The sequence below is a fragment of the Bombus affinis genome, chromosome 2, assembly GCF_024516045.1.
Source record: "Bombus affinis isolate iyBomAffi1 chromosome 2, iyBomAffi1.2, whole genome shotgun sequence".
Lineage (NCBI taxonomy): Eukaryota > Metazoa > Arthropoda > Insecta > Hymenoptera > Apidae > Bombus > Bombus affinis.
The window spans coordinates 11,612,899-11,636,116 of NC_066345.1; the positions used below are offsets into that span (position 1 = coordinate 11,612,899).

General features: G+C 32.3%; 4 protein-coding genes and 1 long non-coding RNA gene across 6 annotated transcripts in view; 3 read left to right on the plus strand and 2 right to left on the minus strand.

Moving 5' to 3' along the window:
- Positions 1–428, minus strand: part of LOC126928910 (uncharacterized) — a 31,163-nt gene extending 30,735 nt beyond the window's left edge. The window contains exon 1 of the mRNA XM_050744784.1: positions 326–428. Within this exon, the coding sequence (XP_050600741.1) occupies positions 326–405 (80 nt within the window). The 5' untranslated portion in view covers positions 406–428. The remainder of the gene's footprint in view (positions 1–325) is intronic.
- LOC126928936 (calcium uniporter protein, mitochondrial) overlaps positions 1–14,809 on the plus strand; it is a 79,353-nt gene extending 64,544 nt beyond the window's left edge. The window contains exons 3-7 of one of the 2 annotated variants that reach the window (XM_050744859.1): positions 6,615–6,785; positions 6,865–6,983; positions 7,282–7,428; positions 9,936–10,139; positions 10,723–14,809. In XM_050744859.1, coding sequence (XP_050600816.1) covers positions 6,615–6,785; positions 6,865–6,983; positions 7,282–7,428; positions 9,936–10,139; positions 10,723–11,073 — 992 coding nt within the window. In that variant the 3' untranslated portion in view covers positions 11,074–14,809. Of the gene's footprint in view, positions 1–6,608; positions 6,786–6,864; positions 6,984–7,281; positions 7,429–9,935; positions 10,140–10,722 lie in introns of both variants that reach the window. The other variant, XM_050744858.1, reaches the window with a different exon arrangement.
- On the plus strand, positions 2,089–3,737 carry LOC126928985 (uncharacterized). Its single transcript, XR_007717030.1, has 2 exons — positions 2,089–2,411; positions 2,514–3,737. It is a non-coding gene; the product is annotated as an uncharacterized LOC126928985 (long non-coding RNA).
- Positions 14,810–17,081: 2,272 nt separating the features above from the next.
- LOC126928971 (CDC42 small effector protein homolog) lies at positions 17,082–20,178 on the plus strand. The gene is made up of 4 exons (XM_050744933.1): positions 17,082–17,384; positions 17,523–17,636; positions 18,050–18,332; positions 18,409–20,178. The coding sequence occupies exons 3-4, from the start codon at positions 18,078–18,080 to the stop codon at positions 18,415–18,417; spliced, it is 264 nt and encodes an 87-aa protein (XP_050600890.1). The 5' UTR covers positions 17,082–17,384; positions 17,523–17,636; positions 18,050–18,077; the 3' UTR covers positions 18,418–20,178.
- LOC126928957 (protein spaetzle-like) lies at positions 19,712–23,136 on the minus strand. Its single transcript, XM_050744912.1, has 6 exons — positions 22,874–23,136; positions 21,398–21,470; positions 21,037–21,194; positions 20,896–20,952; positions 20,662–20,765; positions 19,712–20,549 (listed from the first exon to the last, which is right to left on the minus strand). The coding sequence occupies exons 1-6, from the start codon at positions 22,925–22,927 to the stop codon at positions 20,303–20,305; spliced, it is 693 nt and encodes a 230-aa protein (XP_050600869.1). The 5' UTR covers positions 22,928–23,136; the 3' UTR covers positions 19,712–20,302.
- Between the last annotated feature and the right edge of the window lie 82 nt (positions 23,137–23,218).

The window sequence follows — 23,218 nt, forward strand, 5'->3', positions numbered from 1 at the left end:
GTATAAAGCAATTAACTTAGAGCGAAGCTAATTTCCATTGTACTTAATTTCCCTCCCTCTTTCTTTATCGTATCTTTTCTCTTTTCTCCTTGTCATCCCCTTATTGTCGTCTTGCTACATGTTATTTAATTAAGAAGGAAGATTTAAATAGCTTCGCTCACTTTAGCAAATGATCGTCTTAGTTAAATGAATTATGAATTATTGGCGCCTTTTCTACGCTATATATTTTCTAAATATTTTAATGAGGCATTTCCACCGTTATTTAATGTTGAGTTTCTACTGTATGGCTTTCTGGAAAATTTTCTTGCGAAGACAAATCACTTACCGATGGCATTTTTGACGTTGCCTCTCCTGTACCCATAATGCCTCTCCAAGGGTATGGGTTCCGCTTTGCACTCCACCCATGGTCGACCCTTGAACGACGAGGCCTGTGATAAATTCATCATTAACGAATCATCATTTCCACGCCAATATCGTTATACGTATCAACGTAATAAACTACATCCATATAAAATACGTTCGTATAATATAGACATAATAATAGATCGTTGTTGATCGATCAATTATTCGCAATAAGTTTTAAAATAACGTCCACTTAGAGCGTGAAACACACTAATTATAAGTTCTCTGCATAAATGAATAACAAGCGAAATAACGCGGCTGTTCAATTCATTTTCACGCCTCGATCTAAAATTATACGAATTTTATTTACAACTCTGATAACAAGACCGCGTTTCATGTTTTCCTACTTATTATGCGTTTTACTATTCTTAGTTTCTTTCTTTTTAATTCCTGTATTTCGCGATTAATTTACATGAGGAATTTTCTTCCGGTAAAACGCTATTATGCGAAGGATATATCATGCGTGCCATGTTTCTTTGCAAATGAAAAAAAGAAATTCACTGTAAGCGAGGCGGATGTAAAGAAAATTAAAAATATTTCTTGTCATTAAAAAAATGTTACAAATAATAAATGGGCTTCTTGGTTACAGTTATGCTTGACATGCGTAATATATAGAATGGTTACCTCTATAATAACTAGTAACTGTGTCTGCGTACAGATGGCGTTTAAGGGATTACGCTTTCCCGCTAGTGAAATTGATCAATCATGTATAAAATATCGGACTTACAATATGATCGGTAGAACCGAGAATTGTTCCTACGTTAATTTTGTCTAGAAAGGGTCAGACTTTCAGTTTTGACCCCCGAATAAAATTCTAAAGTTAATATAGTTTATACTGGGTGGGTATAGTTAATATATTTAATAAGATAAATTACATATTACAGCATTTCGTAAAACGGCACTATTTTCAATGACTTTGAATTCCATCCAAATAGTCCAGCATTGTACATTCTTTTTTTCTTTTTAAATTCTAAAATTTAGATGTATGATAAATGATAGTTTAACAGCAGAAGCATTTATCCGGAAATTCGTAATTTGTATAAGGATTTATTGAAAGCAGTATATTAATTGATGGATTTAGTCATTAGATTTGAACATTTAATATACGTTTTTGAATTGATCGATTAGTTTTTGAATAACGTTACGCATTCAACACGATCGTTCTACGTGTAAATTTCACCTACAACATCGGCAAATCAACCGACATAAAAGCACAACCGAAGCAGAATAATATTCCACTAGAAAATGCACGTTTTGGAACGCCACACACACTGGCTTATCGTAAATCTCACTTCGGCAAGAGTACGAGGAAATCCAGAGGGATTTAACCAAAAACCAAATTTGCCATGCACTTGTCGCACAAACATCGAAGTGCCTACACCAGGATAATACATTATTCGCCTACCCTTGGGAAAATCCCCGACGATCAATCGCCGTGCATCCTTGAAGAGGCCACGCCACGCGAAGACGTTCACTGAAGCACAATGAAAAGCACGCGACAAAGAAAACGAACAAACCCTCTCTGTTTTCTTTTCTTCCCTTTTTCCTTTTTTTTTTTTCTTTTTTTCTGCGCACCAAGGAAGCACGTAGGATAATATCTGCGCGCACGATTCACTTATTAGTTGAACAGAATCCAGACATAGACTGGTCAGCACGGGAAACTTCGCGACCACAAACTTTTCATAGAGTCAGGAAGAAGGGAGGACGACACAAAAAGGTGGTGGTAGCATCTTTGCCACTTCCAGCGATGAGCTACGAATCGTCGAAGAAGCTAGAGTTGGCCACTCTCGTGGGGGCGGACTAATTGTCGGACGTTGCGCCTTTGCTCACCATCGAGAAGAATTAATCACGAACATACCGAATTTTACTCGAACTGCTTCCTTTTCTTCCGATCGAACACTTTTTAATGATGTTATCGAATCGTAGTCGCGGAAGAATTACATAGTTTCCCTCTCGGAACCGGAAATTGATACACTACTCGGGTTTCGTGTTCTGTGATTCTCGTACAAGTACGTATATTAAAAACGAGTATTAAATTCAGAATGAAATACTAGTACTGAATATTTACAATTAATATGTCATAATTATTAATGTATAGTATATTTTTACAGAGTTCTGGAATTCTGCGTGTAACTTTGGAAGTGATTCAATAGATGTGATTCAAATGAATAGAAGATTGAACTGCGCCTCTTTTAGGGCCGTACTCTCAACAGTGTGATGTAAATGAAAAGGAGTAGTAATAGGGAGAGAAAGATATGGTCGCTGGCCTACGCAGACGACACAATACTGCTCGATAAAGAATGCACAGAAGTTATAATATAATAAGGGAAAAAAAGAGTTACCTAGAAGCAAAAGAATTAATATAAAGTGCGGAGGAGTTGAAGATATTAAATATCCAAGAAAAGGAAAAACCAAAAAAAAAAAAAGGAAGAGCATGGAAATGGAACGATGAAATGGTAGAAGAAATAAACGATGAAGTATTTAGGATACACTCTTCAGAAACGACAGAGGATCGGAGAAGCGTTTGGGTGAGAAAGGTCATAATAGCCATAAAGTAAACGTAGGAAATGGATGAGAGAAGGTTCAAATATAACCTGGAAAGGAGATCAATAATTTTTGGTAGTTTGATAAAAGGTATCATGCCATACACAGCGGAGATATGGGGATAAAGAGACTAAGAAAAGTAGGACAAATTACGAACAAGATACATAAAGTAGGTTCTAACAATAAGATTTTAGTACACCCTCGTATATAGCAATGGAAGAAACAAAAGTGGACGAATTAAGAATAGAAGCGGGCAGCAGAGCAGTAAAGTATGAAGAAAAATCGAGGACAAGATATATAAACAGTAGTTTATAGAAACTAATGTTTGAGTACTGGAAAAAGATAGACTCGAAATGGGAAGAAGAGAGAAAACGATACTAGGAGGAGAGGAGCATAAACCTAATGGAGCTCAGGATAATATAACAGTAGTCCTAATACTGTTTGACAGGACAAAGCAGTAAGAGTGACAATATGACAATGGTAGGAGGAAAACACGACGGAAAATACGGAGAACTAAGAGAGAAAAGCAGAACAGAGCATCTGAAGAAGGAATCAATCGATGATAGGGAGACTCGGATACGTAATGAAGAAAGGGTTAATAAATTCTGGATAAAAACCCAGGAGAAGAACTGTCGAAGAACTGTAAATCTCTTCGCCTGTGAACAATCTCATAAAAGAATGCAGACAAGTTGAAAGAGATAAAAGATTAGTCAGTATTGCACAGAAAGTAATGAAAATATTGTATTGGTGTATACATTTATATTGATTTTATAAGTACAACCATTTGCCAACTACTTTTCAAGGAATGATTTAACGCGTCGATAAAATAATTCAGAAAAATTTAATTTGTTAAAATCGAGCGAGCCTCGTTATTACACAAGCATCAACAGAGAAACCGGTTGTTGCTCGATTCCAGCGAGCATAATTCCTTCCGGCGTTCGTTTCATGCTATCATACGCTTTTCAAAAGCTACCGTTTACACAAGCCCGGGCATTCCTTCCCAGCTTTCCACATAGCAAAACAATTCGATAAAATTTGCCAATCACGAACATTGCTTACCTATTAGTAAAAATCAAATTTCTCGTCTCATAATGTTCTTTTAAATCCAGTTACGACTGTCACGAAAAATGGTATAAAATTTAATTACATCAAATTTCATAAGGTTCGAACTTCGAACGATAATTTTAGTGTAATAACTCAAATAAGTTTGAGAATAGGTATCGTTCCCTGAATTTGGAATTACATACCAATAAGAATAAAATCCTACATTTTTCGACATCCACAGGCGTACTCTCGACCAATAACAAGTTCTCTTACTGCCAGCCGTCGAGCCGAAGTGTTCCAGCTTCGTGAATGCATTTTTCAAAGATCGCATAGCCGGATCGCGGCGCTCGGTTCCGTTCTGCTTACAACAGAAAGATCCACGTACTCGTCGTCCCATTCCGATCTCCACACTCTAATACCTTTCCTCATATCAACGGTTGCTAACCAGGTTAACGCGATCCAGCTCTCGATCATACGACCATCACGCGAATGAATTCACGGAAACAGCGAGTTTCGTACGCTGAACGATCCTTTTCTTTCTCCTGTGAAAAATATCACCGAGATAACGACGATGTTAAACGGGATTACACAGCTGAGAATACACAGCTTGAATGGAATCTATTAACACAGAAAATTCAGTATTAAGGCAAATCCCTTGGTCTGGTTGAAAGGCAAACAATTTACACTTGGCTAGCAGGTGCTTCTGTTACTTGTAGAAGTGTCGTATTCGGCTTAATTAGGTTGAAATAGGACTTCCTTTGCTTTAAGCGTGTATAGTTAGGGTTCCTTTCAGTTTTCTATTTAATCTTCCCTTATTATAATCTGCCTTTTTTTATTTTCTTTTTCTCCCTCTATTCTTTTTCAAGTCTTATTTAATCTTTCAACTGGGTCATTCATTGATCAAACGTATCTATACTCTTGAAAGTCAAAGTTAATGAAGAGAGATCAATTTCAGCTATGTCGATGGTGATTTTATACTTAATATAAACATTATAGAGTTAATTTTCATATTGATACGCTGAAACACGAGAAATTCAAATAATAAGATTATTATGTCTAACACAAGTTACAAATCTGAATGAGACGAGTCAACTCGTTTTCCCTGTTTAACAAATTAAAAATTACTAGGGCCGATTTGATTTATTCGATAAATTTTCTGATAAAAACATACTTAGAATGATTAATTTTATCGCTACGATAAAATATAGATAGTTTGTTTGTCCAAATGCCTGTTTATTTATGTTTCTATTAATCGAGACATACATACAGAATGCTATTCATCTTCAATATTGAACCATCAGTTATATTATGAAGAGAAATGACTCGATTTTATCCGAATAATATATTATCGAAAAGACAACCATATTGCGATATTTCTCATCGATAACAATTTTATTCTCGAAATTTGTAGCTGCGAGACAAGAAAAATTGATACTCTCACCGAATATCTATCATATCCTTAAAATTCGAAATTTCTGCTCCAATTTTCTCGACCCATTGCGCGAAGAGACATAAAGCAAACGATTCTATCGTCATTAATATTTTACGAGGTAAGACTGACAGTACAAGAATACGAAGAAGCTACGCGAAAAGAAAGTCGAAGAAGCTCTAGAGAATAGTTATTTCTGTCGCGACAATTGCTGTTTCAACTGACGTACACGATACAAAAAGCTCACGGAGTTAAATCCCATTTCAATCGCGGCTCTCCTAGATTCGTCTTCTTCTCGAAAGAAAGGAGTTTACACTTGGAGCTAGAATGCTGTAAGAAACGCTTGGTAGACGGTGTTAAAAAAGAGAAACTGCATTCAATTAGTCTCTCTCTCTCTCTCTCTCTCTCTCCCTCTCTTCCTCTCTGACTTGATAGTTTCGATAACGAGAAGTAGTTCGACAGGAAAATTTACGATATGGAGAAAAATTTGTGATTCGACTTTTAGATTGTATCTGCGAAGCTTTGAAAATTTATAAAATATAATTTGCACAAGTTGAGAATGCATAATGTAATATTATCTTTATTAGTCGAATTGTGAATTTATATGAAAGAATGTGCATATGTACTTACTGACCTACTGTTACAATATTGTCAATTCTTTCTTATACGAGCCACGCTTTAGATATCACTCTGTAATTTTGCTTATGTATAGTAGTATATCTCTATATTAATCCAATTGTTAACGTAGAAAATATACTATGTTGTGTTATAGTTCAATTTAATTTAATATGAATAGATGGGTTGTTTGGTTATAAAAATTGCGTTAAATTATGAACAGTTTCCGAATGTAACTTATCAAATGTCAATCAGTGGGAATAAAATATCGAATACGGCTCAAATAGTAAAAGAATGATATTCATTAAAAAAATTATCGTGTTTCTAATATTTCTTAAAATTCTTTCTTATCGTTAAACGAAATTCTTCTTATTCAGTAAAAAATGAAGAATCTCTAACAAATTATCTATGCTATTATTTTATACTATAAGTATACTTATTTCTTTTCTATAATCTCTCGTCATCTCTCAGTGAATTTGAAAATTCCATTCTCTCGAAAGATGTCAGATCTTTTCGACGGTAAATTCATGGAAATCGCGTGCACTCAAAGTAACAAAAATTGAAATTGTTTTAGTTGCAGGCGTGATCATAACATACTATCGAGGTTTGCCGAAAATCACGGTCCCACTACCATCGAGGAAGGAACAATGTGTGTTCACCCTAAAACCAATCACTCACACGGTAGGAAACTTTATCCACATGCTAAAGAAGGAAGATCGTGGTATCGATCGTGCAATCGTGACGACCATCGGTAAGTCCTTGGAGAATTTCTTAAAGATGCAAGACCACGAACCTTTACGCTACGGAAAAATTCTTTACGATGTTCCCAGACGGCGTCAGGATAGGCTCCAACAATACGATCGAGACGTTAATGGAGAACGACTTTCGACTGATAATAAACGACATAGAGTACTTGGTACAACCGCCGTTGCATCACAAGCACACCATGGTAAATCTGTCTTTAAAACTCGATGTTGTTAAACGATTTAGGATTCTTTAAAAAATTTAAAAATTCGTGAGCTAAAAAGCTGAGAAAAATGTAAAAGTTCTACTTTCGAGACAAATTCGAGACATAGTTATCGTATAATTTTTCATTTTTCAAATTTAGAACTTAGAACTATTTCTTCTAGCCCTTTGTTCATTCTGAACTACAGATAATCCGTGTTGATATCGTTAATTTGTTAGATCAAACACGAAATGAAAAAATGCATATAAAAATTAATTGAACGTATTCGAATGTTATCCAGGAGAATATAGAGAAGTTATCGGACGTCCGAACGTTAATCGGTCAGCTGTACGAGTCGTTTCACGTCCGAGAACACTATGCTACCATGGAGAAGCATGTGTTGGAAGAATTGGAAGCCGTCAGATTGGAATTGGAACCTCTCGAACAAGTAAGTTGTTCTTGAAATGAAAATGTCGCTCAACTTTGAGTCCTCAATTCCAAACTTCGTTGTTGGCAAACCACCTAGAATTTGACACTTGTTAGTAATTCTTCAAATCCTGTCATAATCTTCGCTAAAATCTTTCCTAAAATGTGTATCTATAATTATTCTATTCAAGATTGGTAAGTCATTAATTTGTAAGAGAGAGTATATATTGATACAAAAATTTAGAGTCGTTATTATTTTATTTCCTATTACACTGCAGTACTCGCTGCACATTATAAAATCCAAAATAAAATATTTTTACAAGCTTTTACTTATTTTTCCTGCGTTTTTTGTGGTCGTAATATTTTTTGATATTGAATATCCTGTTAATCAATATACTTTCACTTCTATGAAGAAGCCCATAAATTTTATCTAAATGGACTTTCTTCGTCTGAACGAGATGTGGCAAGTACTTGGCCACGGAATATTACAGACTTTGATCGGAAAAAGTTAGGATTTAGACGTTAAACTGCATATAATTAACATAGAATAACTGTGTGATTTTAATACTTTTTACATAGTCAAATATTTAACACGAATAAACAGACATTTTACTACTCGAAAGCGAACTTGTAATGACATATGTATGCCCCTGCTGATTAAATCTGTTCATCGTGAGCAGCAAATCGTATTAATCGATCGGAGTTCAACGCGACAATGAACCTGTGTCTCTAGAAACGGCGCAAGGAACGATCTTATCTAAATTAAACGGAAGTTTAAGGAACTTGGAAGGCTTTATTAGCGTACCAACACGTTTCAAAACGCGGCACGCGTGCAAAATTATTCGACTAAACGCGTCTTCTCTCATTGTTCGTTTTCTTCTTGCCGTGATAAATTAATTCATCCTCCGCGAGTTTCGGTTTTAATTATCTTCGTGTATGCACTTGCACGATGGCGTAATTATATCTCGATTTTTTCTTTCCCTCTTCCTTTGTTTTCTTGCCAGGGTTGTTGTTCTCCGGCTGCATACTACGAAAATTACATCAACGTTCTCATAATCCGCCGCTAGATCGTTCTAAGGCTCGTTTAATTATACAGAATATTTGAGAAAGAAGGTAGGTGACTGTTTTACGTGAAAAAATGAATGGAATTTTTTAGTTTTGGACCTCATTTATAGAAAAGTTGAGTTTGAAGCAGTATATTAACATAAATAAAAATGATACCAGACAAGAGTAGAATACGAAATGGTACAGCTGGAGAATGTAGAACAACATTTTTTTCAGACTTTGCTGCCGAGAAAATTAAGTAGAATTAAGTGTAGGATTAATTCAGATGGTTAAATTGTAAAGGCGATTATTTTACAAAGAAAAATTAGACGAAAGTGAACAATGCGTTTTTTTTTTTTTTTTTATTTAAAACCTTGTTTGAAATACTTCCTTCCTTAGTTAAAACTTCCTATCTGACCTTTTTTCATTTTTCAAGATATGTTGAAATATTGAAAGCTCCCTGTGTTTCTTACTTTTTAAGTAACTAGTAAAAGATTCACGTGCCTTTACTTCACTGATTTACAAGCACAATTTCCTCGTAAACGAATAATTTTCATTCTCCTATTTTCATTTCTTTTTGTCTGCAGAGTAAGCTTCTGCTCCGATGTATAATGTATATGTATAATATATATTTCGTATAATATATATCTACCCTTCCGAATAATAGATGAAACGAATAATGGATGAAAACGCAGATAGAAATCAGTAATTCGTTATTCGCATCACAGCAATGTTAAATCTGGAAGTGGAGAAGTACCAGATAATTAATCTGATGATTTAACATCATAGATAAAGTTCTTACGCGGATATTTATGCTTGATCGTAGCTCAGATAAGCTTGCTGGTATTCTGGAAAACAAAAGTGTGTAATTTATTGGTCGAATCTTGCCGCGATCCTCAAATTTTTATGTTCCATTTTTGCTCTCGCTTCGACTTTTTTCTTCGAAACTGATTTTAATACTTACGAAGGCTTGCACGTCATGAAATTAGTACGAAATATTAAATACAATATATATTAATATTGTTTAATATATGTTTAATATATTAAATACAATATATATTAATACAAATATTAAATACAATAATTGTTAACAATAATTGTTTCGCGTGTTCTTCTAAATTTAAGTAATCTTGTAACAATAGGAAAACACGACTCAATCGAAACTTGTTCGATTTTTGAAACATCGGTGTTTTATACTATTTGAAGATTAAGATAGTTTCTCTTCTATCGCAATATGAAGAAATGTTTAAGAAAATACTTCAGAAAAAAGAGTTGATTGATAAGAGAATAGCGGTTTCCAGTCCTGGTCTCGCTTCCTTATGCCACTAATTTTATTAGAACTTTAGATTCAGATTCTTTATCACAGCGGAAATCCGCAGCAGTTACAGTTACAGCTATTAGCATTCTAAATGCAAGTCTCGAAGGACAATATTCATATCGATTTATATATAATAAAAACCATGCGTAATTTTTTATTTATTGCAGAAGCTGCAGGAATTAGATAACACCGCGGCCAAAAGGGCGAACATCTTCGTCTGGGTATGTCTTGTCCTAATGTCGATTCAGTTCAGCGGCCTAGCCAGGCTAACTTGGTGGGAATACTCCTGGGACATCATGGAACCGGTTACATATTTCGTTAACTACGGCACCACGATGGCCTTGTTCATCTACTTCGTCTTAACGAGACAGGTTACTAGTAGCTATTCAATTTGCCAGTTCTCATTAATCTTGTTAAATCAACGACTGATTAAATAAACTTATTACCTGACAGGGATGAAAGAGATGTTTGATTACAGCACCTTGATTGCAGTAAAAACTTAAAGAAAGCGTAAAAATAATTTATGGCTTAGTGCACACTACCGACCATAAGTATTAAAATAGCTATCGCAAAACTCGAATAGATTTTACTTTATTTGGTATTTTACACTAGGCCGTCGAAGATTATAATGATTTAATGTGACAAATCATACTTGATCCCTGGAATTTTTAATTTAATTTAATTTTATTACCAATATCTCTATCACGGAGAATGCAAAATACGGAATAAAATTAAGTGCTCTATATTCCAATAATCTAACATAAATTATTAAGTCATATTCGTTACAATTATAAAAGTTACCTATAATGCAATGATATTATCTGAGAGTTAAACTAATCTAACATAAATTATTAAGTCATATTCGTTACAATTATAAAAGTTACCTATAATGCAATGGTATTATCTGAGAGTTAAACTTTAAATTATGTAGTTTATACTTCTTGCTATTGACAGGAATACATGCTGCCAGACGTGATGAACAGGCGACAGCTCATCACTCTTCACAAAAAAGCGAAGAAGCTTGGCTTCGATCTGAATCAATACAACACCCTAAAAGACCGAGCCTACGAGTTGGAAACCATCCTGAAGATCATTCGTGGACCTTTGTACGAGCACAAGAACCGTATCATGCAACAGAAGAGGAACAGATCAAGCTCAAGCAGTTCAAGATCACCGAGTTCCTCGCCTAGTCCTAATCCTAGTCCTAGCCCGGAAAGAAGTTTTCCCAAGAGGGGAATCTTTCCACAAAAAGACACGTCAAAGAAAGCGATTCCTTGGACGGACAAAAAAACGAGGAATTATTGACTCAGGAAGCTGTAAAATCTCTCTCCTTAGAAAAATAAAACTTGCACTCAGGGCGATTATCGAATGACACTTGTAACGTAAGAAAAGCAAGTAAACGTAACGAGAAAGGAAACAATTACGTTTCTTGTTCGGTGAAAAAGTCTGCAGACGTCCGAATCCTCGACGGAGTCTTCCAAGTCGTACGACAATGCTCCTAATCAACGAGTATGTATGTGGTATATTTGACTGATGCTCAATCAACGATGTGCATTTGGAAGACGTCGAAAAACGAAATGTATATATCACACAGTTTTTCTACATATGATTATCATTGACTAACAAAACATATTGAAAGAGAATGGGTGGGTTTAAAAAGCTAAAAAGAGATATTATCGAAATTAGATTCCTTTGTGCAATGTTGATACCTAGAATACCTCGCCAGAATGAACACTCAATTAAAAATATTTGAGACTAAGATGACTGCTGTGGAAAGATTTGTTTCGTGTTCTTTGCTCAGCTGTATAAAACTTCGTGGTAAATGTTTAATTTAAATGTAATTTAATGTTGAATTTTTAATTTCAAATTCATTTTTGGATATACATTGGGACGATAATTTAACGATAAATGTATTTTGAACGTCCTATTTTTAACAAATTATCCTGTATATATATATTTATATATCGTACTGTTACCTTTGTGATAAGTTGATATTCTTAGTTATAATTCACTTATACAATTATTCGCACAAGTATACTTTAAGGAAACCCGACGATCAAAGCTCAAATATTTAATTTAGAAATTGACTTTTCATCGTCGCGTGGCGTTATTTTTTCTACAAGACGATAATAATATATATTTACAGTGTTATTAATATAAATATATATTTCTTTTCTTTTTTTAACTTGATCAAGGCGTGAAATTGTATTGTACTGGACGTGGTACAGCGTACTTAGACTTTGTTTTAAACTTCGTGACTTTTCTCATTCATTGCTACGAAAAAGAAGCAATGTACTTATTCGATAATATACTATTCATAGAACTGATCAATTTTAATTGTTCTATTTTATATGGTTTTTAGTTTAACATTATCGTGTATATTAACTACCGTTTTATTGAAAATTTTGCGAAAACCTCACTCTTACGCAAAGACTTTTATCGAAAAATATTTCAATCTGCGCATTGCTTGTAAGATTGCGTATCCAACAAACTTGCTTTGTCGCCATTCATGATAAGATTTTAACATTCAATACTTACTCCACTAAACCTTTTATTCCTACTAAAGTAGTGATAACACAATCAAAAGTTGAGGATCTTTGTGCACCGGTACAAACACATCATCAACATGTCTTATATTAAGCTAAACAGATTGTATGGTTAAATCTATTACTACTACTGTTACGCTTTAAAATATTGTCCACGAAAGTATCTCACGTAGGATTAACATAGATTACTATTTCTAAAAACACTCTAAGAAACTTTCCCTCGCTTTCCTACAAAAAAAAAAATCCCTTATCCGTCCGCTCAAAATAACTCATTAGTGTATTCAATGACAACTGTATTAGTATCTTGCATTCAAAATCATCGTATGCGTTATTAAATATTTTTCACTTCTTTATGTAACAGTATTTGCGACAAAAATATTTCTTGTCATGAATGAATGACAGATTTTAAATAATCGAAAATCATGCGTTTCAAAATTCTGCGCTAGGAATATGACTACAATGGCTCACGAATCTACTTGAACATTTACCATAGAAAACTTTATGCGTATTAAAAGTCATTAATAATGTGAAAAGACAGGGCTGTCTGTTATTATAATGGTCGAACTTGAAACTAATCTGAAAATGTATGTAGAAGATACTTATCTCAGATATATATGCGTTTAACGAAAAATTAATATATGGCGTAAGTAGTCATGTTGAACATGTACTAAACGTTAAGGATAGTTTCATTGACTATCGAAATGTATTAATTTTGTTAAATCAAATATTTCTGTGATATCTGAAAGGTGATCTACACTTTCACCGAATATCTTGTAATTCTTATCAACATATTCAGATCTTTTTCAAGCTTAGTAATGCAATCATGATGGCCATGTCTCATTACATTTTTAATGACATTTCAAAATCTTTCATCTAACAAATAAGATTTCTATAAGTGTACAGATACTTTCATGAGCCACTGTATATTTTCATGTTCTGTATTCGTTACACGATAGTGCGTGTAATATATGTAGATGTTTACTGTACACTTCTCCATGTATCTCAACGACTACCACTAGCCAGTGGCAAACTGTAGAGAAAGCGCGTTTAAAAATATACTGATAGTTATTAGGCCGCTAGCAAATTAAATAGTTTATCATATACGTGATTAAACACGATATCAGAGCACTTCTTCCCGAGCACAGGAATTGAAAAAATTCATGATTTACTTTTCTCTACATTTCATTTAAATGCTATTCTCCTTTTTATAAGTATATTTTAGCAAAATTATCTAGTGCCAATGTTCTCAAATCATTGTTGCTACTACTCGCAAGCGGTAATTTAACGACTTTTTGTAAATTGCGATTCGAGATTGAAAGATAATCAGCAGACAATGTACAGGGTGTTTCACTGTAAAACATTATGAGTACATCTTGTATATTGATTCAATGTAATTCAATATTATCGAGAAGTGCACCAAACGGATACGTGATAATTGTGATTCTAATATCGCTTCCCAAAAACGAATTTCTTGTCGTCGTAAAACAAAAAGAAAATGCTGTTCCTTCTGACATATTTTTTATGATCTTTAAAAAAGATTTCGTATACAAGTTTTTGTACATATATAAAAGATACGGTATACATAAATGTACGCGTATATGGTTATTTTGTGAACGTTCTTGCTGCGCCGCTTCTCCGGAGCTTACAAAGGAAACGCCTAACTCCTTAATCAGTGATAAACGGACTGCGGATCTTCATGCGTTTACGAGAAGTTTGAAAGTAAAAAGATGCGTTGAATACAAATAATTTACGAAAATATGTGAAATATCCACATTATAATAGTCTCTATGATATTTGGTAGACGAAACAACTTCCTAACTAAGTTCCAGGCATTTTTCTTTTTGTATTATTATATTCGTAAGGATATAAATTTGCATAAAAATCCACAGTCTAATAGCAAATAACGATCGATCGAACACACGGAATAAAATAGATAAAAACGATCGAACGAATGAAAAAGCATAGAACTGTACTTCTCCTCGATCTTCAAGATAGTACTCGTCGTTTAAATACGAGGTTATTGTACACCGAAAATTGTTACTGACTTCGTCATCGGAATACTCGTGCACATCCTCGACGACTTTCTCCTTTTCTCTTCTTTGTAAGATGAAAATTAACGAACAAACACTCTATTGATCACATCTACGACTTACGAAAGCGTTCCTTTCATCACGAATTGTCGTTATTAATTAAATAATGCTAATTACGATGCTGTATACTATAATTGTATAGGATATAAGCTATCGCCGTTTTAAATCGATAACACGAAATTTTCGATTCTCTGAGTTTCATTTTTGGATAATTTCACGTCATGTTTCGTTAGAACTTTGATTGCTTCGTGTCGCGTAATTATAATATTATATATAGGTATGACTACTCCATGAATGCATAAATAAGTATTTATACAACATTGAGTTGTGCTGTGATTTACGTCCATGTACCTAGTTATATATAAAATAAGGATAATTGAGAATAAAGTAAAATACCTAAGAGAATCTGCATTGTTCGTGTATTTTCTTTATCATCGCATCTCTCGTATTAAATATCTCGTATTTCTGCGTCGACTACCTAATGATAGACAAGTAGTAACTAGAAGCTGTAACGCTTCGTATCGTCTTACGTGTATTAGGAAGAGAGAAATAGATTCCCGTGAAACGTACTTTGATAAATTATTTCCGAACGATAGCATATGTGTGGGATTAAGTTCAGAAAATGTATACATTGTTATAAGACATTACGAAGGATAGTAAAAGTTAGGTTAGAAACAGAATTAAAGAGACAATCTTAGATACTCTTTAAATCTTCGAAAAATCTTTGAATATCTCTATGTATCTTCCGACAAGTTATTATAAATCGAATTAATAATATAAATTCTTCTCTATTTGAGTTGGGGATCCCGAGTATTGACGTTGAATATGAACGAAAGATCTTACAAGAATAGATAATGTCCGGAGTTATCGTTCCAATTAACTCTTTCGTAATAAGAATGAACCGAAATTTTGCCTGCAAGTTGTCCTGAATCTCTGATCTTTGTAAAACAATTCCAAGAGTATAGGGATGTATGCAATTAATTAATATCCCCTGATTTAAAACGCGAGATATCTATCTATCTATCTATCTTTTTCGCGCAATTGCGCCGTCCTTTTATGTAGCTAAGAATGGCTGCTGCCATTTGTTGAACTTTGATTGAAATTAAAAAATTGTAATAGGAACGTAGAATGCGCAAGGAGGTTGCTGAAAGTGCGACAAGGAAGGCAATACTTGAGGGCGAGAAGGATAGACATATTTCTCCGTCTAATCAATGCAACATTAATTATTTACTTTTTCTCTGGGAGAAATTCGTACACTTTTGGAATCTTATAACAAAGATTAGATCCTTGACGATTCTCGCATATTCTTTATTGAAGAAGAATTTTTGTTTAACTAATTATTTATTAGAAATTATTGCATAAAATGTCGAGCAGCGAGTGCGATATATATCTACAAGTTTTTATTAATATTAATGATATTTTTATTAATGTTAAACTTTCCGAAAGTTAATTAATATTCTATGTAATTATAGAAATTTCCTTAGATTCCATGTACCTTATATTCCATGCAAGAAAGTTTATAAATTAATTAGGTATAATGTAAATTATGTAAAAGTTTATGGCATCGGTACTATGCAATAATGAAACGTCGTACAATAACAATTAATAATTAATCATTTAAGCGAAAATTCTTTTTCAAAACTATATGCGAAAGTATTTTAGTATTCAAGCTTTATTATACGATGCGAAAAGCGCATAGATCAGACGCAAAAATATGTCTGTCCTAGCACAATATTTCTCTCCTTGTCGCGCTCTTCAGTGCTGATACCTACTTGTACGTTCTATATTCCTATTACTTCTTCTTGATTTTAGTCGGAATCTAACAGATGACAGCACCTCGCTAATGTGACGCCATATCAGAGAGAAATTGAGAGTGCTCACGCTTATGGAGCTGGTGTCCCCGAACTAGTGCTGCACCATACGGCGACGTGCTGAATTCAACTAAAGTTACCATGCACAAGTACCTATAAAGTTAGGGATTTGTTCTAACTTGTTGCACATTAGTATAGACAAGAACCCATTGAGTACCACGCTACAAGAGCCTATTTAATTGTACGGTTCTACGGAAAAGTTCATATCAATTTTTCTACCCGAGATAGACAAGTACGAGAATGACAAAATCGCGCAATAATGAAACTAATTCTAAGTTTCCTAAGAAAGAGAAATTAATTGTTTACTTTGAACGATGATACATATAAAGTAGGGTTAAAAGTACACCCTTCTTTCTTCATATAATTATTTAGTCTTCGAATTAGGATTTGAAGTTCAGGAATCCATTGTACTGGTTAAAAAATTATGCAATATTAAAGTTTGGTATTTTTAGGCTATTTGTTATGTAAAGTATTTATATATATAATATTACTATGAGTAATAATCATTTTGTTATTTTCATATTTGTCTATCTCGGATAGAAAAGTAGATATGAACTTTTCTGTAGAACTGTACAATTAAATAAGTTCTTGTAGCGTGGAACTCAATAAGTTCTTATCTATGCTAGTGTGTAACCAAACAAGGCAGATCCCTAACTTTAAACTTAAATATATAGGTTCTTATATATGCTAAATTGCAACCAAACAGGGTAGATCCCTAATTATATAGGTTCTTATGCGTGCTAACTTTAATTGAACTCAACACTTGGCCGTATGGTGCAGCACTAGTCCGAGAACAACCAAAATCATAAGCGTAACCATTCTTATTTCCTCTGTGGTATAGTATAGTTCACTATACCACCGTTGATCACATTGACATTCATATTTTATATTTTACCAACCCGAAATTGTTTTGAACATCATTTGAATTATTTCAGAAAAAAGACCGATAAAGTAATTGCTGTTAGGTCCTCTTTGAAATATGTTAATAAAACATGTAGTGAAAAACAATCCTCTTAGGATAGTTCTACGAATTGATTAGAAGTGGAAAGAAGGACGCAGATCTACGTGCCTTGTGGAAATTAATACGAAAGTCTACATCTTACAAACCGGTACGTCTTATTCGTTACTCTTTGTTCTCCCAGGGAGTCAACTGTTTATTCCTCACGCAAATCCTTAACATCGTTCTATAGGTCTTAGTTTATGTTTATGTCGTATAAATGTACAAATAGCCTCAATGTCCTTTGCAGACACATGTAAACTCATCGATCAAAAGGGAATGTTTGTTTTGCTTCTCTCTGCCTTTAAGTTTCGAGCCATCACGAAGGTTAGACCGAACGACAGTACGATTACTTGAGGACTTTGTAAGTGCACGAACTTTTGATTAATCTATACTCTTTCGTTTTTGTCTGACTCATTCACGTAACGATAAAGACAATTTATCTATTTGATTCATAAAAATTGTTTCAAATAATAACCATTTTTAGAAAAAGCAGAAATTAAATTTTACATTGTGTTGTTTGATAATTATTTGATCTAAATTTTAATTTATAATTTTAATGTTAATTATTTGTTTCCAGACTTATTCAAATATATATATATATATATATATATATATATATATATATATATATATATATATATATAATTGTTTGTATATATGCAATAAGAAAATTTTTATATGCTAACTACATATTCATAACGTATATTTTTATATGTATACACATATATATTTATAATACACATATTTATTTGTATTTTTCAAAATATGTCTTAGATTTCAAAGCACATAATTGAAGCAAATAATGGCTGGCAGTGGAGAACTTTGGGTACAGTGCTTTACCTGTTGTTTGATGCAACAAGGACCAAGGACACGGAATGGAAGACAGAGGTCACATCAAAGGTTAAGGATAGATCGTAGCATGATAGGAGTACCTACAAACTTTAGGCATACTGGACATATTAGTAGTGGAGATCTCGATATGAGCAATGCACAATTGTCAAATATTCAGGCACAAATGCAAATGAAAGGAGGCTATGACAATGCATACAGTGTCAAGGTACATCAGGAATATGCATTAAAATACTATAAGAAAGTATAAGTTTTTAACAAAATATCAATTATTTTCATTTCAGGCATGTTGAAAACAATTATAAAGCAGTTTCAGATTGTTCTGCAAATAATCTTGTGACATGACTAAAACAATGACTAATTTTTAACATTTGTGATCTTTGTATGAGGGTGGACATACATGCCCTTACATTGTATTTTCAGAATATGCTCAAAGAAAATACTTTGAATATGTTTAAGATTAACACAAACAAAAGCTTTGTAAACACACAATGTCATAAATCATTTTTATTTTTTGATGTATCTTAAGTATATTACACTAAAAGTTACTTTCATTCATGCAGAGATAATTTCGCAATTGAAATTAACATTTTAATTGTAAATAAGTATTTGACTTTCATACTATTTGAATCTCCAATTTTATACATAGTAAAGACTGGATACCTAATAGAAACAGAAACTGCCATATTGTACACAACTTCTTCCAGGTGCATTTTTTACTTACAATTATACTTCCATTAAAAGAAAATCGATGTTTGTTAATGTAAATGGTAATGTAATAACATAATAACTGTTATATTACATGTTAATCATATTTACTTGTTTTTTGGATATGAGAAGAACTTTTATAGTGGTAGATTTCTCATTAATAAGTATTAGATACTGTTCTTATAATTGCAATTGCGAATGTAAGTACTTCGTGTTACTAGGTAGTGTTTTTGTAAAAAGAAAAGAATGTATTCTGCATAGCTCACCTGTGCTGACTAATCGATAGATATTTTTAGCGTATATATGGTGAACGCTCATGTTCACAAAGCACGGCCCATTTTTCCTACTTCTGTATTCATCCTTGAATAGGGTGTATAAACCTATATTAGGTAATTTTCGGAACGTAGATGTGACAAAAATTGAGAAAATGATTTATATGTATTTGCCTAGTCTATTATAACCATTCTATTAAACCTCATGAATTATGCTAATCATTGTTTGTTATATTTTAAAATTACAAATTGTGATCTCTTGAGAATATAACCATGGACCAATGTGAAAGAAAAGAAAACAGGGGGTTTTAAAGAAATTCTCCCAATGACCAATGTAGATCTATAAATTTGCTGGATAACTCAGAAAAATATTCTTAATTTAAACGTATATGTAATTTCTTGAATACATCTCTTTATCCTTTGTGCATTACGAATTATTTATGTCTTCGAAATTTAGATAAAAAGAATGTTTAATTAATAATGTATAAACATTGGATCACTTGTAGAAAATTTTGCGAAAAAATAATGAATAGAATGAAATTGTAAGTACTGTATTTAATGTGTAAGAATAAACTCGCGTATTGACAAATTAGAACAAAGTGGATCCTTTGGATGTAAATATACATATATTTTCCATATGTTTTTGTGGAGTATATTGTTTCATTTTCTTTATATTACATATTTTTCATAACAAATATAAACATTATAATGTTTGTTTTATGTAAGATATAACTGATGAATGAGTACATAAGAAACAATACTCTTAAACTAAGAATCACATTATCAATGTCACTAACATATCAAATAGTATCACATGATATAAAGTCGTTTCATTCCTATTATAAAACTTTTTGCAATTGTAAAAAATATATAATTATAAGAAAGGAAGTATAAACACGTTTAGATAAATTGTACTTTAAATGTTTAGATATGTACATATATCAATACGCTGTTCTTTTAAATTAGTTTTCAAATATCCATAAAATATGGATAATCGGAAAAATGCCTACGAGTATTTTAATTTCTTATAAGTTTAAATCTAACAATTAACAATAAACTGATAAAATTATCTTACATGAGTTATTTTATATTTTCTTTACATATTCACACATATATATACATATACATATATATGTATATGTATTTATATACCTATGCATATTATGTTAAAACTATAGTAAAATATTTTTCAGTTTATTCATCTATTTTTAATAGGTGCTGTAGTAGATTTAATTTGACTTTGCTGCCCTATACCCATTCTTGTAAGTACATTTCCAGTGAGTGTTGCAAAACAGCAACAACTCGCTGGGAATCGGAAAAAATCTTTACCAACACTACCGTTTTCCGATATTGATACCAATTCTCTAAAAATGAATTTTTGCTTGCAACTTGTTTCGTAACCTGCAGCAAATCCACTTATCACACTACAGCTGGCGCCCTCCGTTCTATAAACCATACAAAAATATTTATACTATTTTCTTGTAAAATATAACATTTGTATATCTTTTAGAAAATTGTAGAAAATAATTCTATTGTGATATTTTACAGTATACTTACCTACACTTTTCAATCCGTATGCCCTGTTTGAAATTTTTTTGATTCGCGATGAATTTCCATTCATTGTCTTTGTTCTCCGCTGATTGAGGATATATAACTTGCTCCTTGAATAGTAATGAAATTAGAAATAGTAGAAATGAAAAGTTTACCATTTTTATATTCAATTGTATTATATTCATTTTTATAACAAAAAAAGGTGACATATTTTTTTATTGTCTATACATAAGTACTTACATCAGCTACGCAAAGGGATAGTTCATCGTTTGGCATGAGCCTCTGTCCTATATCAACCTAAAATCGTACAAAATTTGTTACAACAGTTCAAAAATTGTTTAAAAGGTTTTTGAGTATTAAAAAATATTGCATTGTACTTACTCCATCTACACTAGAAAGATATTTAATGCTTTCGTTTATTCGAAGCTCCCTGTTTATTATATCTTCGGGATAAGAGTCTACGTTCTCACAATAGCTGGATCCTTTGCAAGCGGGGGGGACGTGTCTTCTCTTTTCTCCAGGAAATACAATTATGTCATCTAATAGCACGCCGCGTTATGAATGATTTAATAAAATATAAAACATATAATTTACTAAAGATTAAACATTAATTTCTTCAATTATAATAATATGATTGACTACTGGATGACTACTTTATGCTTTGAGTATATACATGCTTTTCAACATCTTTCTCAAAAGTTATTATTTTAAAATTGTCGCCAATTATGGTTTACAATCATACCTTTGTGTTCATTTGTCAATTTAATAGTACTGTGATGAATGTCTCTTGATTGCACGAAAATATTTTGTGGTATCTGTAAAAAGTAACAATAAATGTAAAAAGATATTTAAGTTCAACAATCATCTTCTAAAAATAATATAAGTGTTGCGTGTTTCAGTAAAATTAATCGAAATTATAGACGCATCGTGATAAATGTCTTATCGGGGAAAATGTTATGCTCTTAAAAATTCCATTATTTCTTAAAATAGTATTACTTATTATATTATTATTTTTATCAACTTTAACCATATAAACTTTTATTTACAATTATGTTTGATTAACGAATTCCAGGAATAAGAAAATCTTTTCCTTGTAGATTACTCTATCTCTCTGTTTTTTATCTTAGCTTTTGTATCTTTTTGTTCTTTCCTTATTAAATAAGACACTTCAAGATAAAATAAATGAGTCGTAATCAATAATGCTTCGACTATATATTTCTCAATATGTACAGAATTTATGTAAAGGCTTTCACAGACTGGATGCAAATTACATCAATAAAATGACAACATCTAAAGAAATGAAAAAAAAGATGAAAGATGTAGTTTCATAAATGAATGAGCAATAACAGGATTGATAGTTTTGATGAACTTGAACTTTCAATAATAACGAAATCTCGAAAAATTAAAAAAAATACAGCGGCCATATTAAAAATTTATTTTGCCAAATTAATATTTGATTTCATACCGGTATTCACCAGTTTATTCGGCGCGGATTATTTTTAAACAGACACCAGGAAATATGATAATTTATTATATTGAAAAAGTAAGCGTTGAATGGTAAGAAATTAATAAGATATTAAATATTTATGACAAATATATAAAAATTAAAATTAATGTCTTTACATCTTTTTCTCTAATCTCATTCTCTATAGCTAACTGTTAATTTATAAATAGATATACTAAATATTAAATAAAAATAGAGAGATATATTTCTTAGAAAGATACTCTTTTATCACGGTTCATCAGCTCAGAAGTAACAGAAGACTGATATAATTTGACTTCATCGAAGTTTATCCTGACTACTAAGATTCTGTTACATGACAACAAACCGCGAATTACGTAAATATAGTAAATGCTAATTTCAAATGTTGTTTTACAATAAATTTAACATTCAGAAAAAGAATAATTCTACACGAGATGATTACATTTTGATTTACACATTCACAGTAACTTTTTTCTGACTAACTTTTTTCTTTTAGATATTGCGGTTGGATTACCATTTACAGCATAATTTAATCCTATTAACAACGAAAGGAAAATTAAAACTGAACGTCCATCGTTTACAAAATGAAATCAGTTATAATTTCAACAAGTAGTTCGAGGCAACTAAATATGAATAATAATTTTGGTCTTAATATTTAGATAGTCTGAATTATTCAAAACTATATCCAAATTTCTATCACATTATACATTTATCTAAAAAAAATTGATTTCTTACTTGTAGCGTTATTAAAAAACAAAATTCACTGAGTATGAAGATTTTCGAGGTCATCTTTCTGATATTTTTAATATTTAATAAGTCACAAAATTCGCACTGTTTTATTCGGAAAATATTTAGAAATATTATATTTGTTTATTGATTTTGTTCGCTAACTGTTCGTAGGGCAAAGATCACACGCGTCTACGGCGACTTCGACAACAAGACTGAAACTTCGGCTGATTACTCGGCGATCTTATACGTTCGACTGATCGTACACAATTGACCTGTTCCTTGCGTACCAGGTAGAGTTTTAGTCACGGTCACGGCAATGGCTTGTAATTGTAGTTTCTTACAATTAGTACC

Bases quoted from the DNA above. Each gene is read 5' to 3' on its own strand.
- LOC126928957 (XM_050744912.1), bottom strand. From the start codon at position 22,927: ATGACCTCGAAAATCTTCATACTCAGTGAATTTTGTTTTTTAATAACG. The intron at 21,195-21,397 runs GTATGATTGTAA...GCGTGCTATTAG, and splicing joins ATTGACAAATGAACACAAAG to ATGACATAATTGTATTTCCT. The intron at 20,953-21,036 runs GTAAGTACAATG...GTACGATTTTAG, and splicing joins ATCTTTCTAGTGTAGATGGA to GTTGATATAGGACAGAGGCT.
- LOC126928971 (XM_050744933.1), top strand. From the start codon at position 18,078: ATGGCTGGCAGTGGAGAACTTTGGGTACAGTGCTTTACCTGTTGTTTG.